This window comes from Oncorhynchus mykiss, chromosome 18 (assembly GCF_057628025.1).
Source record: "Oncorhynchus mykiss isolate SJ-2025 chromosome 18, ASM5762802v1, whole genome shotgun sequence".
NCBI classification, from domain to species: Eukaryota; Metazoa; Chordata; class Actinopteri; order Salmoniformes; family Salmonidae; genus Oncorhynchus; species Oncorhynchus mykiss.
The window spans coordinates 69180258-69198821 of NC_143039.1; the positions used below are offsets into that span (position 1 = coordinate 69180258).

General features: G+C 44.5%; 1 protein-coding gene across 5 annotated transcripts; it reads left to right on the top strand.

Annotated features, from left to right (window-relative positions):
- The first annotated feature begins 8648 nt into the window (after positions 1-8648).
- LOC110496658 (CCN family member 4) lies at positions 8649-18542 on the top strand. 5 transcript variants are annotated; one of them, XM_021572678.3, is made up of 6 exons: positions 8709-9043; positions 10521-10583; positions 14263-14551; positions 14944-15198; positions 16978-17171; positions 17392-18542. In XM_021572678.3, the coding sequence occupies exons 3-6, from the start codon at positions 14293-14295 to the stop codon at positions 17695-17697; spliced, it is 1014 nt and encodes a 337-aa protein (XP_021428353.2). In that variant the 5' UTR covers positions 8709-9043; positions 10521-10583; positions 14263-14292; the 3' UTR covers positions 17698-18542. The 5 variants fall into 5 exon arrangements, 4 of the variants coding, with proteins under 4 accessions (XP_021428352.2, XP_021428353.2, XP_090065353.1 ...); XM_090209228.1 differs by having other exon boundaries at positions 8866-9043; positions 14263-14528; XM_021572677.3 differs by lacking the exon at positions 10521-10583 and having other exon boundaries at positions 8649-9043.
- Positions 18543-18564: the final 22 nt, after the last annotated feature.

The following is an 18564-nucleotide window of genomic DNA, read 5'->3' on the forward strand; positions in this document are numbered from 1 at the left end:
GCCAAACCTTGACCCAGAAAATATAAAAAACTGTCGGCCTATATCGAATCTTCCATTCCTCTCAAAAATTTTAGAAAAGGCTGTTGCGCAGCAACTCACTGCCTTCCTGAAGACAAACAATGTATACGAAATGCTTCAGTCTGGTTTTAGACCCCATCATAGCACTGAGACTGCACTTGTGAAGGTGGTAAATTACCTTTTAATGGCATCAGACCGAGGCTCTGCATCTGTCCTCGTGCTCCTAGACCTCAGTGCTGCTTTTGATACCATTGATCATCACATTCTTTTGGAGAGATTGGAAACCCAAAATTGGTCTACACGGACAAGTTCTTGCCTGGTTTAGATCTTATCTGTCGGAAAGATATCAGTTTGTCTCTGTGAACGGTTTGTCAAGGTAGAGTTCTAGGAACATTGGAACTTCCCTGGAATCATCAGCTGTAAAGATGAATGTCATATTCCTATCAGGTGTCCTGATGCTGCTGCCCAAGCCAACTACAAGGTAGAGTTCTAGGAACATTGGAACTTCCCTGGAATCATTAGCTGTAAAGATGCATGTCATATTCCTATCAGGTGTCCTGATGCTGCTGTCCAAGCCAACTACAAGGTAGAGTTCTAGGAACATTGAACAACACAATTTTTAAAATGTATTTACGGATAGCCAGGGGTACTCTCCAACACTCAGACATAAATTACAAACAAAACACCCCCTAAAAAATAAATATACATATTTGTTTTAAACAAAAAAAAATAACTAAGAAAATGATCATCACAAAATAAAAAGATGAGAAAAGCATTAGTGATTCTGGCAGATGTACGGATAACCAGAGATTTTGATGCGTGACTTGAACCATTTTCCTGTCCTGCTAACCATTCAAAATGTACTTTTGGGTGTCAGGGAAAATGTATGGAGTAAAAAGTACATTATTTTCTTTAGGAATTGTCACGTTCTGACCATCGTTCGTGTGTGTTTTCCTTGTTTTAGTGTTGGTCAGGACGTGAACTGGGTGGGCATTCTATGTTGGATGTCTTGTTTGTCTATTTCTATGTCCGGCCTGATATGGTTCTCAATCAGAGGCAGGTGTTAGTCATTGTCTCTGATTGGGAACCATATTTAGGTAGCCTGGGTTTCACTGTGTGTTTGTGGGTGATTGTCCTTAGTGTTACTTTGCACCAGTTTAGGCTGTTTCGGTTTTCATTACGTTTATTATTTTGCACTGTTTGTATTTGGATTCATGTTGCTATAGTCACAATAAACATGGATCGCAATCTACACGCCGCATTTTGGTCCGACTCTCCTTCTCACCAAGAAAACCGTTACAGAATCACCCACCACAAAAGGACCAAGCAGCGTGTCAACAGGCAGGAGCAGCGCGAGGAGACGCGCAATAAGGATTTCTGGACATGGGAGGAAATCCTCGACGGGAGAGGACCCTGGGCTAAACCAGGGGAGTGTAGCCGCCCAAAGGAGCAGCCCAAAGAGGAGGTATGGACATGGGAGGACGAATTAGAAGGAAGAGGACCCTGGGCTCAGCCAGGAGAATATCGCCGCCCCAAAGAAGAACTGGAGGCGGCGAAAGCGGAGAGGCGCAGATATGAGGAGGCAGCACGACGTAGCGGATGGAAGCCTGAGAAGCAGCCCCAAAAATTTCTTGGGGGGGGGCTAACAGGGAGTATGGCTACGCCAGGTAGGAGACCTGGGCAGACTCCCTGTGCTTACCGGGGGGCTAGAGAGACCGGACAGGCACCGTGTTATGCAGTGGTGCGCACGGTGTCTCCAGTGCGGGTGCATAGCCCGGTGCGGTATATTCCAGCTCCGCGTGTTGGCCGGGCTAGATTGAGCGTCGAGCCTAATGCCATGAAGCCGGCTCTACGCAGCTGGTCCCCAGTGCGTCTCCTTGGGCCGGCTTACATGGCACCAGCCTTGCGCTCGGTGTCTCCGGTTCGCCTGCATAGCCCAGTGCGGGCTATTCCACCTCGCCGCACTGGCAGGGCGACCGTGAGCATTCAACCAGGTAAGGTTGGGCAGGCTCGGTGCTCAAGAGCTCCAGTGCGCCTGCACGGTCCGGTTTTTCCAGTACCACCTCCACACCCCAGCCCTCCGGTAGCAGCTCCCCGCACCAGGCTTCCTGTGCGTGTCCTCGGCCCAGTACCACCAGTGCCAGCACCACGCATCAGGCCTACAGTGCGCCTCGCCTGTCCAGCGCTGTCGGAGCCCTCCTCCTCTCCAGCGCTGTTGGAGTCTCCCGCCTGTCTAGCGCTGTTAGAGCCTTCCTCCTCTACAGCGCTGCCGGAGTCTCCCGCCTGTTCAGAACTGCCAGTCTGCAAGGAGCTGCCAGTCTGCAAGGAGCTGCCAGTCTGCATAGAGCTGCCAGTCTGCAAGGAGCTGCCAGTCTGCAAGGAGCCGCCAGAGCTGCCTGTCTGCAGGATGCCGCCAAAGCTGCCAGTCTGCAAGGAGCCGCCAGAGCTGCTAGTCTGCAAGGAGCTGCCAGTTAGCATGGAGCAGCCAGGGCCGCCAGTCAGCATGGAGCAGCCAGGGCCGCCAGTCAGCATGGAGCAGCCAGGGCCGCCAGTCAGCATGGAGCAGCCAGGGCCGCCAGTCAGCATGGAGCAGCCAGTCAGCATGGAGCAGCCAGAGCTGCCAGTCAGCATGGAGCAGCCTGTCAGCATGGAGCAGCCAGAGCTGCCAGTCAGCATGGAGCAGCCAGTCAGCATGGAGCAGCCAGAGCTGCCAGTCATCATGGAGCAGCCAGTCAGCATGGAGCAGCCAGATCTGCCAGTCGACCAGACTCTTCCAGATCTGCCAGTCGACCAGACTCTTCCAGATCTGCCAGTCGACCAGACTCTTCCAGATCTGCCAGTCGACCAGACTCTTCCAGATCTGCCAGTCGACCAGACTCTTCCAGATCTGCCAGTCGACCAGACTCTTCCAGATCTGCCAGTCGACCAGACTCTTCCAGATCTGCCAGTCGACCAGACTCTTCCAGATCTGCCAGTCGACCAGACTCTTCCAGATCTGCCAGTCGACCAGACTCTTCCAGATCTGCCAGTCGACCAGACTCTTCCAGATCTGCCAGTCGACCAGACTCTTCCAGATCTGCCAGTCGACCAGACTCTTCCAGATCTGCCAGTCGACCAGACTCTTCCAGATCTGCCAGTCGACCAGACTCTTCCAGATCTGCCAGTCGATCAGACTCTTCCAGATCTGCCAGTCGACCAGACTCTTCCAGATCTGCCAGTCGACCAGACTCTTCCAGATCTGCCAGTCGGCCAGGATCTTCCAGATCTGCCAGTCGGCCAGGATCTTCCAGAACCGCCAGTCGGCCAGGATCTGCCAGAACCGCCAGCCGGCCAGGATCTGCCAGAACCGCCAGCCAGCCAGGATCTGCCGGATCTAACTACCTGCCTGAGCTTCCTCTCAGTGCTGTGCTACCCATCAGTCCCGAGCTACTTCTGTCCCGAGCTGCCCCTCTGTCTCGAGCTGACCCTCTGTCCCGAGCTGTCATTAAGAAGGGTCACCTATCTAGGGACGCTAAGGAGGTGGACTAAAACTGTTATGGAGTGGGGTCCACGTCCAGCGCCAGAGCCGCCACCGCGGACAGATGCCCACCCACACCCTCCCCCATAGGTTTAAGTTGTGCGTCCGGAGTCCGCACCTTGGAGGGGGGGTACTGTCACGTTCTGACCATCGTTCGTGTGTGTTTTCCTTGTTTTAGTGTTGGTCAGGACGTGAACTGGGTGGGCATTCTATGTTGGATGTCTTGTTTGTCTATTTCTATGTCCGGCCTGATATGGTTCTCAATCAGAGGCAGGTGTTAGTCATTGTCTCTGATTGGGAACCATATTTAGGTAGCCTGGGTTTCACTGTGTGTTTGTGGGTGATTGTCCTTAGTGTTACTTTGCACCAGTTTAGGCTGTTTCGGTTTTCATTACGTTTATTATTTTGCACTGTTTGTATTTGGATTCATGTTGCTATAGTCACAATAAACATGGATCGCAATCTACACGCCGCATTTTGGTCCGACTCTCCTTCTCACCAAGAAAACCGTTACAGGAATAGAGTGAAGTAAAAGTAAAAATATAAATAGTAACGTAAAAGTACAGATACCCCCAAAAATGACTTAAGTAGTACTTTAAAGTATTTTTACTTAAGGACTTTACACCACTACATGTTGTGTTACACAAGAAGAACTAACATTTCAAAAAGTGGGCCAACAATAAATACAGTGTCTTACCTGAAGTTGTTGTAGCCTTCTTTTGATTACTTTTTCAATTGAGTTGAATTCATTATAGATGCTTGTCCAGGCATTATTTCATGCGGTTTATTCTCCAAAATTGGGTGGTGTGACAAAAGTTTTCGAAAATTAGTTTCTGCATCACTCAACCCATCAGATCAAACCCTTCTTTAATGGTCCATGGTTGAGATAGAACAGTCCCTATTTTATCAAATGTCTCAGAGTTGGAGTGCTTATTTAGGGTTAGTTTAGCCTTTTAGATCACATTTAATAAGAATGCATGGACATGGAGGAACTGATTCTAGGTCAACACTCCATGAGCCTCTTTGTGAATAACTTTAAACATTAGGAACTGTATATGACAAGAAAATTACCTTATGTCAGCCAACTCTCATTGGCTTGAAGTGGAAGCATATGTCAGCCAACTCTCATTGGCTTGAAGTGGAAGCATAGGTCAGCCAACTCTCATTGGGCTGAAGCGGAAGCATAGGTCAGCCAACTCTCATTGGACTGAAGTGGAAGCATAGGTCAGCCAACTCTCATTGGGCTGAAGTGGAAGCATATGTCAGCCAACTCTCATTGGGCTGAAGCGGAAGCATAGGTCAGCCAACTCTCATTGGACTGAAGTGGAAGCATATGTCAGCCAACTCTCATTGGACTGAAGTGGAAGCATATGTCAGCCAACTCTCATTGGGCTGAAGCGGAAGCATAGGTCAGCCAACTCTCATTGGACTGAAGTGGAAGCATAGGTCAGCCAACTCTCATTGGGCTGAAGCGGAAGCATAGGTCAGCCAACTCTCATTGGACTGAAGTGGAAGCATAGGTCAGCCAACTCTCATTGGGCTGAAGTGGAAGCATATGTCAGCCAACTCTCATTGGGCTGAAGCGGAAGCATAGGTCAGCCAACTCTCATTGGACTGAAGTGGAAGCATAGGTCAGCCATCTCTCATTGGGCTGAAGTGGAAGCATATGTCAGCCAACTCTCATTGGGCTGAAGCGGAAGCATAGGTCAGCCAACTCTCATTGGACTGAAGTGGAAGCATAGGTCAGCCATCTCTCATTGGGCTGAAGTGGAAGCATATGTCAGCCAACTCTCATTGGGCTGAAGCGGAAGCATAGGTCAGCCAACTCTCATTAGGCTGAAGCGGAAGCATAGGTCAGCCAACTCTCATTGGACTGAAGTGGAAGCATAGGTCAGCCATCTCTCATTGGACTGAAGTGGAAGCATATGTCAGCCATCTCTCATTGGGCTGAAGCTGAGGCATATGTCAGCCAACTCTCATTGGACTGAAGTGGAAGCATAGGTCAGCCAACTCTCATTGGCTTGAAGTGGAAGCATTTGTGTTTAGTGAGTCCGCCAGATCAAAGGCAGTAGGCATGACCAGGGATGTTCTCTTGATAAGTGTGTGAATTTCAGGGGTAATGTCAGTATCTGTCTGTGTGCTCTGAGGGGTAATGTCAGTGTTTGTCTGTGTGCTCTGAGGGGTAATGTCAGTGTTTGTCTGTGTGCTCTGAGGGGTAATGTCAGTGTCTGTCTGTGTGCTCTGAGGGGTAATGTCAGTGTCTGTCTGTGTGCTCTGAGGGGTAATGTCAGTATCTGTCTGTGTGCTCTGAGGGGTAATGTCAGTGTCTGTCTGTGTGCTCTGAGGGGTAATGTCAGTGTCTGTCTGTGTGCTCTGAGGGGTAATGTCAGTGTCTGCCTGTGTGCTCTGAGGGGTAATGTCAGTATCTGTCTGTGTGCTCTGAGGGGTAATGTCAGTGTCTGTCTGTGTGCTCCGAGGGGTAATGTCAGTATCTGTCTGTGTGCTCCGAGGGGTAATGTCAGTATCTGTCTGTGTGCTCTGAGGGGTAATGTCAGTGTCTGTCTGTGTGCTCTGGGGGGTAATGTCAGTGTCTGTCTGTGTGCTCTGAGGGGTAATGTCAGTATCTGTCTGTGTGCTCTGAGGGGTAATGGCAGTGTCTGTCTGTGTGCTCTGAGGGGTAATGTCAGTGTCTGTCTGTGTGCTCTGAGGGGTAATGTCAGTGTCTGTCTGTGTGCTCTGAGGGGTAATGTCAGTGTCTGTCTGTGTGCTCTGAGGGGTAATGTCAGTGTCTGTCTGTGTGCTCCGAGGGGTAATGTCAGTGTCTGTCTGTGTGCTCTGAGGGGTAATGTCAGTGTCTGTCTGTGTGCTCTGAGGGGTAATGTCAGTGTCTGTCTGTGTGCTCTGAGGGGTAATGTCAGTGTCTGTCTGTGTGCTCTGAGGGGTAATGTCAGTATCTGTCTGTGTGCTCTGAGGGGTAATGTCAGTGTTTGTCTGTGTGCTCTGAGGGGTAATGTCAGTGTTTGTCTGTGTGCTCTGAGGGGTAATGTCAGTAACGTCTGTGTGCTCTGAGGGGTAATGTCAGTGTCTGTCTGTGTGCTCTGAGGGGTAATGTCAGTATCTGTCTGTGTGCTCTGAGGGGTAATGTCAGTGTCTGTCTGTATGCTCTGAGGGGTAATGTCAGTGTCTGTCTGTGTGCTCTGAGGGGTAATGTCAGTGTCTGTCTGTGTGCTCCGAGGGGTAATGTCAGTGTCTGTCTGTGTGCTCTGAGGGGTAATGTCAGTGTCTGTCTGTGTGCTCCGAGGGGTAATGTCAGTGTCTGTCTGTGTGCTCTGAGGGGTAATGTCAGTGTCTGTCTGTGTGCTCTGAGGGGTAATGTCAGTGTCTGTCTGTGTGCTCTGAGGGGTAATGTCAGTGTCTGTCTGTGTGCTCTGAGGGGTAATGTCAGTATCTGTCTGTGTGCTCTGAGGGGTAATATACTATGAGGGGTAATGTACTATGAGGGGTAATGTACTATGAGGGGTAAGGTTGATGTGGTAAGTGTGGAAAACACACCTCTCAGATCACCTCAGAGCATCGCTCTCGTCAGATTACCTGGCTTTACACATGTCCATAATACACCGATGCATTGCTTTGGTTTAGTACTAAGAGGTTTTTCCATAGTATCTAGACCAGCAGACAGCTACACTTGGTCAGGAGTGGGAACTCCCTGTGTTGGAGAGTGTGAGCTGTCTGTGCTAAAGTGACTGTGGATCTGAGACATAACCACCTTTCACATAAATCAGTTTCCTTAACACATTTTCCACACCAAAGGCAATGTAGAAAACTTCAATAGGCCCATGTCATTTAACAGCAAAGGCCGTTAATTCCAGACATTTAAAAATACATCACTGTCTTCCTGAACTGAACATCTGTGAACCAGACGAGTATTCAACCAGACCCGCTTCATTTAATTCCTCTTAACTTTGAGGGGAAATTCAACTCACCTTGGTGGCCATATGAAAACATCCAAAACGACTTCTGCCTTCTTTAGAGAATGTAGGACTGTCCCTCCCTAGTCCCTAGTCACACAGCTATGCGTAATAATTCCTGTTTGTTTACAAATGCTATTGAATAATCTACAGCTCAGTGGCATAGCTGGGATGCACATTGCTCAGTTCATGGCCAGTTCGTCGGGGGCTTGTCCAACTTAAAGTGTCCTAAAAAAAACACACTCCCCTCTCCAACATTAGACATATTTTCACATGACCCCTCTACCTTTTACTGTAAAGAACACTGTACACCCTCCCCCGCATACAATCAACTCACAATATTGTTCCATGAACAGGTTTCTGTGCCAATGCACCAGAACCAATAAGCAAAGCATACCGATTTCGGGCACTTCAACATTATGGTATGCGTCAACATTATTTTAGGAACAGATAGCGCATCTCAGTATCAGAACTTAACATACAGACAGACTGGCCAGCTACTGTGCCTTTCTAGACATTATAAACTGTCCAGAGTAGACCCACAACTGGTCCAAATGGAATTAATGGAATTAAATATTCAACTCCCAGGGCTTTTGCGTCGTTATTCAAATGAGATTTTCACTGCAGTTTACAACCTAGAGTATAATTTTGTACTCACTTGAAAACAATAACGCACTTTTTCATTTCATTGTGGTGTTGTAGGCTAGTCTAGGTAGGATAATAATATTGTCCCTAAACAAGCTCAATAGGGGAGCTTTTTGTACTGTGTGTCTCATGTCTTCACTGTTCTTTCATGAGCAATGACATACCTGGCCTCTCTGCATTTACTGAAAATTACTGCAGCTTTAAATTAATGTATGTGTGGTATGATTACTAGTTAGCATATTGTAGATCTGGACGAACGATCCCACCTACCACTATTGTCACTATGAATGGTGGATAGAGGGCAGTTAGACTGGTAGACTACATTGACTTGTGGTATAGTTTGCAAAAGGAAAAGCATAGTGCATAAGGGAAGTATCAAGACACCTTGACAGAGGGGAGGCGCAAGTGTCTTGGATGGAATACATGATATAGTAAAACTTGCAAAAGGGCGAACGTAAAAAACATAACCCTCCCCAAAGCAAAACAAAAGTTTAACAATCGTTTTGGAAAACCACCACCCTTCCCCTAATAAATGTCGAACTGTCCCTTATAGACAAGCCACCTCAACTTCATGAAGGGCTTTCGTGTCTGAGGAGCAGAGGGTGAGAGTGGAGGAGAGGGAAAAGACAGAGCGCTATGCTAGAAAAATGCGGGGCTCGTCCTAAAAACCTGACGTCAGCAGCACGAGCTTTAATAACATCTCCAGTCCCAGTCCGAGACAGTTGTCCTCGCGGAGGAGATGACAACTAGAAGAAGCAGAATGCCTGAGACTTGTGCAGTGCAAAATATTTTGCTTTTAGAAAAGGAGTAATTCTGGGTTCAATGAATTTAAAATTCCTAACCAGTGATGAGCTGGCTCCTGGTGTGGATTCTTATAGCAGCTGGGATTCAAAAGGTGAGAAAGTGTCATCAGAATTATTTTTTATTAACACGTGGTTTAAACTTTATTTAGCAAATATATTTCTTTCTGAAATACCAGACCTGACTCTTATGATTTATTTAGATTTATTAGGCCTAAATCATTTAATGGGTAAATTTCCAGTGGGGGAAAAAGTACCCAATTGTCATATTTGAGTAAAAGTAAAGATATCTCAATAGAAAATAGTAAAATACAACTTGAGTAAAAGTCTAAAATAATTTGGTTTTAAATATACTAAAGTATCAAAAGTAAATGTAATTGCTCAAATATGTATAAAAAGTCAAATATAAATCATGTGAAATTCCTTATATTAAGCAAACCAGACGGCACAATTGTCATGTTTTTTAAAATTGACTTATAGCCAGGGGCACACTCCAACAATTAGACATAATTTACAAACGAAAATTGTGTTTAGTGAGTCCACCAGATCAGAGGCAGTAGGGATGACAAGGGATGTTCTCTTGATAAGTGTGTTAATTGGACCATTTTCATGTCCTGCTAACCACTCAAACTGTAACTACTTTTTTGCGTCAGGGAAAATGTATGGAGTTCTTTAGGAATGTAGTGGAGTAAAAAATACAAGTAATCAGAAATATAAATAATAAAGTACAGATATGCAAAAAAAAAACTACTTAGGTAGCACTTTAAAGTATTTTTCACTTAAGTACTTTCCACCACTGCTAATTTCCACTTAAGATATAAACATAGTCGCTAACGAGGAAAAAGCTATATTGAATATAGAATGGCCTACCAATATGTGATTCCTTAGTCACCGGCTTCAGAATCAGAGAAGATAATTCTGCAGAATTCACTCCTCTGGCATTGGATCCCGGAATTCCTTTTACACATCTCATTCTTAGTCATACTTTACTGCCACCTTGTGGTTGTGTGGAGTCAGGTTTTGCATTTTACTCCAGATTCCACAAGTTATTGGAAAATACTATTATTTGCATGGCCTCAACAAACAGCAACGTTTCTGTTTGTTTTCTAGTTTAATTGTCCTCATGAAAGATTTTAAAGAACCTCAATAGATTTCAAAAGTTAAAACTGCTCACATCGTCTCTGATTTGCTGGGCTCAAACCTATGTTGTATCACTCACATTCTATCAAGATCATTGACAATTGATTGATCACTTTTTCAGTCTCAGCACTTTACAGCGTTTGATGATATATGTCTGTTTAAGGTCACAAGGTTAAACAAAGGTCACACAAAGGGTCAAAAGGTTATAACCCTGAACACGGCATGGTATTCACGTTCATCTCAACTCCAATTTCAGCTGTCTAGATATGATGGGGGTTAGGAATGATGCAACTATGCATAAATGTACCTAAACCGACATGCACAAAGCTTGTCATCTCATTAGAAAACCCAATTCAACTTCCTGTTATGCCATATGTATATGGATATTATGACATTATTGACTACACCTCTCTACTTTCTCTTCCTTTTTAGGTTAAAGAAGGGAAGCTACATGAAGACAACAAACTGTTAATGTCATGATCAGTTGTTGTTGTGGTCCGTGTGGGTTTCATTACCTTGAGAAATACCCCAAAAAATCATTGTGAGGCGTAAAGTGACATTTTGTGATTATGTCCCAAATGGCACCCTATTCCCTATATAGTGAACTACTTTTAACCAGGGTCCATACTGCTCTGCTCAAAAGTAGTACACTATATAGGGAACAGAGTACCATTTGGGACATATCTGTGTTCTCTGATGTTGTTGTGTAATTGACAGCCTGATGACAGCTGACTGGGCTTCAGCAGCAGAACCCCCTGGTTACTGGCTCTGTGCTACAACCGTGATTAAGCCTCGTTGATCTGTATTAAGCCTCCTATGCACGTCATGAATTTACTATATATTAACAGAATTCTATTCGAAAAACGTAAAGGAAGCTTAAGAGAAAAAATATGAGAAACTTAGAAGATGATTAAGGGGTCTTTTTTACAATCAATTAATTGGAGATGAATTGTGTGTATAATTTACTTGGATTAGAAGCTCTTTGGTTTTTCTGATATTTAACATGTTGAGGCTGAAATGTAATTAGAGAGGTTTAATTAAGCAATAAGGCACCGGGGGTATGGCCACTATACCGAGGTTAAAAGTTGTTCTTAAAAAAATAAAAAGGAGAGCCGCACACTCTAGGAGCTCAGATGCAAAAATATTTATGTCCAACTGTCTTCATCAGGGTTTTATGACAAACACTGCAGGTTGACTGATTTAGATAGTGTCAAAAGACACACACAGGTGTCTGTAATCATGGCCGGGTGTGGCCTGATATCATTGGTTAATTCGCATATATTTAAACAGCATACAAAAAACATAAATGGATGGCGTACGATCATAGATACAATTTGAATACATAAGCCTAGAAACATTTACAATGAACAGCAAAATCACAATAATCACAAGAATGGCTTCAGATCAAAGTCTACATTGAGACCGAAGGGAGCAAGGGTCTTTAAATGAAAGATCCAGGGAGCCTCTCGTTTTAGGGAGGGTGACATGTTCGATGACAATATAACGTAGAGACGAAATCGAGTGCTTTTCTTCCAAAAATTGGGCTGCAACTGGATAAGTCGAGTTTTTGCAGCTAACGGTGCTACGATGCTCGGGGAGATACGTACTTTTAATTCGCGCTTTGATTTACCCACATATTTTTTACCACAAGGACAAGTTATAAGATAAATAACTGCCTTAGTGGAGCACGTAATAATACCTTTGATTGGGATCTGTTTCCCTGTTTGTGGGTGTTTGAAGGATCAACTTTTAGAAGTGCCATTGCATTGACCACAGCCATTACACTTGTAGTTTCCATCTAGTAGGGGCGCAAATACACGTTGTGCAGGGAAATCTTGGGGTGGTAAATCAGAGTTTACCGATTGATCTCTGAGTTTCCTGCCCCGCGAGAATACGACCAAGGGATGGTGCGAAAACACACTCCCGATACCATCATCGGATCTTAGAATGTGCCAATGTTTGTGAACGATTCTCTTAATTTGTTCAGAGCACTTTGACTAGCGGGTAGTTTGAACGCAAGAATGCTAAGGGTTGTTCTTAAGCACGACCCAACACGGACTTCCTGGACACAGCCCGTAGCCTTGGTATTTTGGCCATATACCACAAACCCCCAAAGTGCCGTATTGCTATTCTAAACTGGTTACCAACGTAATTAGAGAAGTAAAAATAAATATTTTGTCATACCTGTGGTATACGGTCTGATATCCCACGGCTGTCAACCAATCAGCATTCAGGGCTAAAACCACCCAGTTTATACTAGAGAATTCTACCCTAACCTGTATGGGAATCTCCAAGACAAGTTTGTTAAGCAGGGTTGGTCGGCCCATACTGGAGGCAGTGGTTGCTGTTAAGACAGTAACAACAGGAGTTAATATTGTTTTCAATGGGCTGGTTTCCCGGACACAGATTAAGGTTCTGGACTAAAAAGGGATTTCACTTTTGGGAAACCCGCCCAATATGTTCTGATTCTGAAAAAAGCTCCCAAAAATGTGTCTGCTTGTTGAATGTTCAGACATCAGAAATAAGAGTAGTCATATCATTTTGGCACACAGATGGCATGCAAGGCACAGCCAAAATAGTGTATGACATTTTAAATTAGACCATTAGGCGATCTGGCTACTTGATCTGTAATAATGTGTTGTAGAACACTCTGTGTCCTGACTCATACAAGGAAGTCATGCTCTCTTCACACTCAGACAGTCTGGATCCTAGACTAAGAATCATGTTGATAGCCAGTCTGAGCCAGCGGACGGGCCAGTTTCCTCTGAAGGGACTCATACACTCTGGATCCTAGACTAAGAATCATGTTTGTAGCCAGTATGAACCAGTGGACGGGCCAGTTTCCTCTGAAGGGACTCATGCGGTCTGGATCCAAGACTAAAAAATCATCTTTATAGCCAGTCTGAACCAGTAGACGGGCCAGTTTCCTATGAAGGGACTCATACGGTCTGGATCCAAGACCAACCGCCATTTGTTTGGTTGTAAAACTCTCCCTGGTGGCTTGTTCATACGGCATCTGTTTATGAGTGCTTTAAAAATGTTCTATTTCGGATCTTTGCGTGAATATATAGTTTGTACAGGCAATATTATGAAATGTTGGACACCTTTTATTGAACTTGTTTTGTCACTTCAGCTATGAACATATGTAACGGATGTGAAACGGCTAGCTTAGTTAGCGTGGGCGCTAAATAGCGTTTCAATCAGTGACATCACTTGCTCTGAGACCTTGAAGTAGTAGTTCCCCTTGCTCTGCAAGGGCCGTGGCTTTTGTGGAGTGATGGGTAACGATGCTTCGAGGGTGAGTTGTTGATGTGTGCAGAAGGTCCCTGGTTCGCGCCCGGGTATGGGCGAGGGGACGGTCTAAAATTATACTGTTACACATACTTTATATTTTCAAAGAAACAATATGAGAAATAGGCAGAATAATATACAGCCAGAATATTATGTAGACAGGGATCAAGTAAAGACTAACCAGTGTTATATTGATGAAATCATTTTTTTAAATGTAGCCTTGGCCATTGGACAGGACTACTAACTCAAGACCTGTGGAACAGCAGGTAGCCTAGCGGTTAAAAGTGTTGGGCCAGAAACTGAGAGGTTGAATCGCCAAGTTAACCAGGTGTGCTTTTGGGCAAGCAACTTAACTCGAATTGCTCCTGTATGTCGCTCTGGGTAAGCATGTCGCCTAAAGGACTAAAATGTCATCGTCTCTCCGTTACCCTGTAATTCAACATTGCTATAAAGAAGGCCTGCAAACCAGACCTTTAAGCCCATACAGGAGGTGCAACATTTATCCAGCCTAATAGGGGATTTGGGTCTATTACGTCGTTGGCCGAACTAGAGGGAGTTAGTTAGGACAGGTTAGAAATGAAAAGATTAAGTAGATGAAATGAATTATGACTTTGTTCCTTGGGGTGAATGACTACTGTTTATGCAAGACTATTATTCTCCAGTACTGTTGCTACTTCAACCGAGTGCTGAGAAGTGTTTTAAATTGTCCCAGATATGGTAGCCTACTCAGGAAAAATACATCTTCGATGTCTGTTCTCTACTTACATGGTTTATTGTGTTACAAGGTCATAGTGTTACACGGTCATGACCATGCCAAACTAAAATATGTATTATGCATATCAAGAGCGCATAACCCTAACTCCTCCTTGTCCCTCTCATCTAGGCCTACTCCCAGACCCAGAATCCCACTGCCATGCTGCCCCTAACAGAACCCACAGACCTGGAGCCATACAACCGGACCCAGTACTGCCACTGGCCCTGTGAGTGCCCCCCGGTCCTCCCCGCCTGCCCCGCAGGAGTGAGCCTGCTCATGGACGGCTGTGACTGCTGCAAGGCCTGCGCCAGGCAGGTGGGGGAGGAGTGCAACGAGGCAGACACCTGTGACTACCATAAGGGACTGTACTGTGACTACAGCGTGGACAAGCCGAGGTACGAAAAAGGAGTGTGTGCCTGTAAGTGTCATTCTAACCTACTAAAGACCGTTGTCTTACGTCAAATCGCATCACTTCTACACCACACTCAACGTGTAGGTGGAATCAGCTTGCTATCTGACGCAATACAATGACTAAAGACACCAATCATAAGTCACAATAACACTGCTATGATCATGTCCCAACACACTAATTGCACATCTAGTAACATAATCCTTGAAGAAAATGAGAAATGCAATGACAAATTAACCATTAAAAAGTGAACATCTTTCATAATCATATTACCCGATGTCATGACATGTTTGTTTTTGTTCAGATATCACGAAAAACAAAAGCTGCTACATTATCTTGTCATCATTACCACTGTGTGTCTCTCTGTGATGTAAGACTTCTGTCCTGATCTTCTTTGCCAGATATGGTTGGCACAGGCTGTGAGCATGATGGTGTGATCTACCGGAATGGGCAGAGCTTTAAGCCCAGCTGTAAATACCAGTGTCTGTGTGTGAACGGGGCCATCGGGTGCGTGACCCTGTGTACGGACTCCCAGCCCCCCCGGGTGTGGTGCCAGAACCCGAGGAGGGTCAAGATCCCCGGACGCTGCTGTGAACAGTGGATCTGTGACGAGCCCAAGAAGGGGAGGAAGACTGCTCCAAGACATGCAGTGGAGGGTAGGACACAGATCCATCAATCAATCAATCAATTAAGGTTAAGGTCATGTTTTATTATGCCATTTGTAAGTATCAGAATACAGAATACATACATGTCTTTTGTAAGAGCTCTCAACAATCATTCATTTAATCAGTCAATCAATGGTGGCTGGTGTCACTTTAAATGTGAGGACATGCTCATACTAATAGCTTGAATGGAATGAATGGAACAGTATGATACCATTCCAGTCATTACTATAAGCTGTCCTCCCGTCACCAGCCTCCACTGCAGTATGCTACAGTTGATATGTATGTATTGAGAATCTTAAAACACTAATAACACAGGTGCATATTGAGTATTCCTTTGTGAATTGTGAAGCAAAATAGTTTGAGGACAGTGCTTCAGTGTAGCTCACAGGTAGTGCTGCTGTTGCAGCAGTATGTTGTGTGGGTTCTTGGAACAGTATCTGTGGTGGACTAGGGTGTAGCTTGTTACTCCAGGGAGGAACAGAGGTGCAGCTGTGTAAGAGAAGACCAAACGCTTTTCCTGTACACTCTCACTCTCTCTGTGTCTCAGTGTTATTTTTGGGTAGCTCAAGTGCTGAGTGATCCTGGCCAGTAGTGTGCAAAGCCAAAAGAAAACGTGGATTTACTAGAGAATGTTTGTTTTGGTTAAAAATACAAAATTGCAACGAGACCTGTCACCCTTGCACAACTTAACTATCAATCTTGAAGGTAAAAGCACTTCTCATGGCAACAAGCTATTAGGTCCAGTTTTGATGAATAATTATATCACTACCCATATTCAATTGTTATTATTCTCTGTCTCTCGCTCTTTATCTATTTATCTTTCCCTCTCTCACTCTCACTCACTCTCCTTCTCTCTCTCTCTCTCTCTTTCTCTCTCTCTCTCTCTCTCTCTCTCTCTCTCTCTCTATGTATCTATGTATCTCTCTCTCTCTATGTATCTTTCTCTCGGTATCTCTCTCTCTTTCCCTTTCTCTCTCTCTATGTTTCTCTCTCTCTCTTTCTCCATGTATCTCTCTCTCGCTACCATGTATATCTCTCTCTATCTATGTATCTCTATCTATGCATCTCTCTCTATGTATCTCTCTCTCTCCATGTATCTCTCTCTAATGCTCTCTCTCTATCTAGCTACATATCTCTCTCTATTGCTCTCTCTCTCTAGCTACATATCTCTCTATTGCTCTCTCTCTCTATCTAGCTACACATCTCTCTCTATTGCTCTCTCTCTCTCTATCTAGCTACATATCTCTCTCTATTGCTCTCTCTATCTAGCTACATATCTCTCTCTATTGCTCTCTATCTAGCTACATATCTCTCTATATTGCTCGCTCTCTATCTATCTAGCTACATATCTATCTCTATTGCTCTCTCTCTCTCTATCTAGCTACATATCTTTCTCTAAATTTTATTTGCTTTATTGGCATGACATTAGCTTACTTCGGTGATTTACAATATTAACATAATTAAAATAATACTAACCAATATTGTCAACAATAATCAAGGGTAAAAATGACCATACATTGAACAATGACAATGGCATAGGGGACATGTGCAGGTTGGTTGGTCTGTCAGACACTGTCCCTCCTCTCTCTCAATTCAATTTCAATTTAAAGGCTTTATTGGCATTGGAAACATATGGTAACATTGCCAAAACAAGTGAAGTAGATAATAAACAAAAGTGAAATAAACAATTTACAGTAAAAATGTACAGTAAACATTACACTCACAAAAGTGTCTGTCTGTCTGTCTGTCTGTCTGTCTGTGTTGATATAGCTCTTCCTGCTGAGACTCAGGGCCGGAGCAGGAACTGTGTGATCCAGACCACCTCCTGGAGTATCTGTTCTAAGACGTGTGGTCGAGGTCTGTCACTGCGCGTCTCCAACGCCAACGAGAGGTGTGAGATGGTGAAAGAGTCCCGCCTCTGCAACATACGGCCCTGTGGGGTGGACATCACCAAGCACATCAAGGTACATGTACTGACGTGCACAGACACACTTCCACGCTCAAATATGCACGCACACGTGGACACAGACACACATGTGCATACATGCATAGAGGTCAAATGTTTGTCCATGCTATCTATATTGAAGAGTTTGCCTAAAAAAATACAACATTCCCAATATTATAGGAACATTACAGAGCATTGATTCAATCATTCAACTTGTCCTCTTTCTCTTTCGCTCTCAGCCAGGGAAGAAGTGTCTGAACATCTACAGAGAAGAACAGCCAAAAAACTTCACAATCTCAGGCTGTGTCAGTAAGCAGCCTTACTGGCCTAAATACTGTGGGGTGTGCATGGCCACAGACGATCGCTGCTGCATTCCCTACAAGTCCAAGACCATCGACGTGGAGTTTGTGTGTCCCAACGGGGCAGTGTTCACCTGGCAGGTCATGTGGATCAACGCCTGCTTCTGTAACCTCAGCTGCAGGAACCCCAACAACATCTTTGCCGAGCTGGAGAATTACTATGGTTACCCTGAGATCGTGAACTGAGACATTTCAATAATTCGCCGTGAGCTTATTAAGGGCTCTATTCAGTCTGGATCGCTGAAGCGTTACAGATTGCACAATAGAAATTTAAAGGTAATTTCTGATTGAGACGACATATGCAGTGTTTACGGTGAATGCAGCCTTCGCTAACAAGAGAACATTGCCTTTAAATTTCAATCACGCTGTAACACTGAACTTCGGTGATACGGAGTAGAGCCCTAAACTTCCATCTACCTACATTTTGATCTTCTTTTCCTTTCCTCAAACGTTTTTTTGTCAGAACTTCCGAAAAATGGTTTTATTTGACGTTGGTATACATAAAGGCAGGTGTTCAATCCGAGGTGTGTTATTAGTGCAGAGCACCATACAACAGACAGTCCGCCCTTTGAAGGCATTTTCCCGGTGTCCGCAGATGTCATTCATGGTAAATGCTCTGATTGTCAGCTCAAGCCTACATTTCCTTTACAAGCCTGTTATAGTGTGCTGCTCTATATCTTGCATTGGATTGAATCGATTAGATTGAATCCCACCCAAAGTATTTTTCTTATAAGAGGATATTTAAACGTGAGGATTTTTTTTCAGAATATCTTTATGGTCTGTATAGGGTTGCTTTGGGAATGAGTGTGACATATTTTAGTTGTAATTTATTCAATACTAAATGATTGAAAAAATGTTGCCATACAGGTATTTTATGAAAGTCACAGTAACAAGTTTCACGAAATCTCGTCCACACTCATGTAAAGATTGGTTTGATCACGTGGCTCTGAATTGAATGATGAGTAAGAGACGGCGTGAGATGCTACTATAGAATGCATGTACTATATACGGTTAAATATCCATCTGTGGAAGGTGTGGTGTCATTCTTACAAG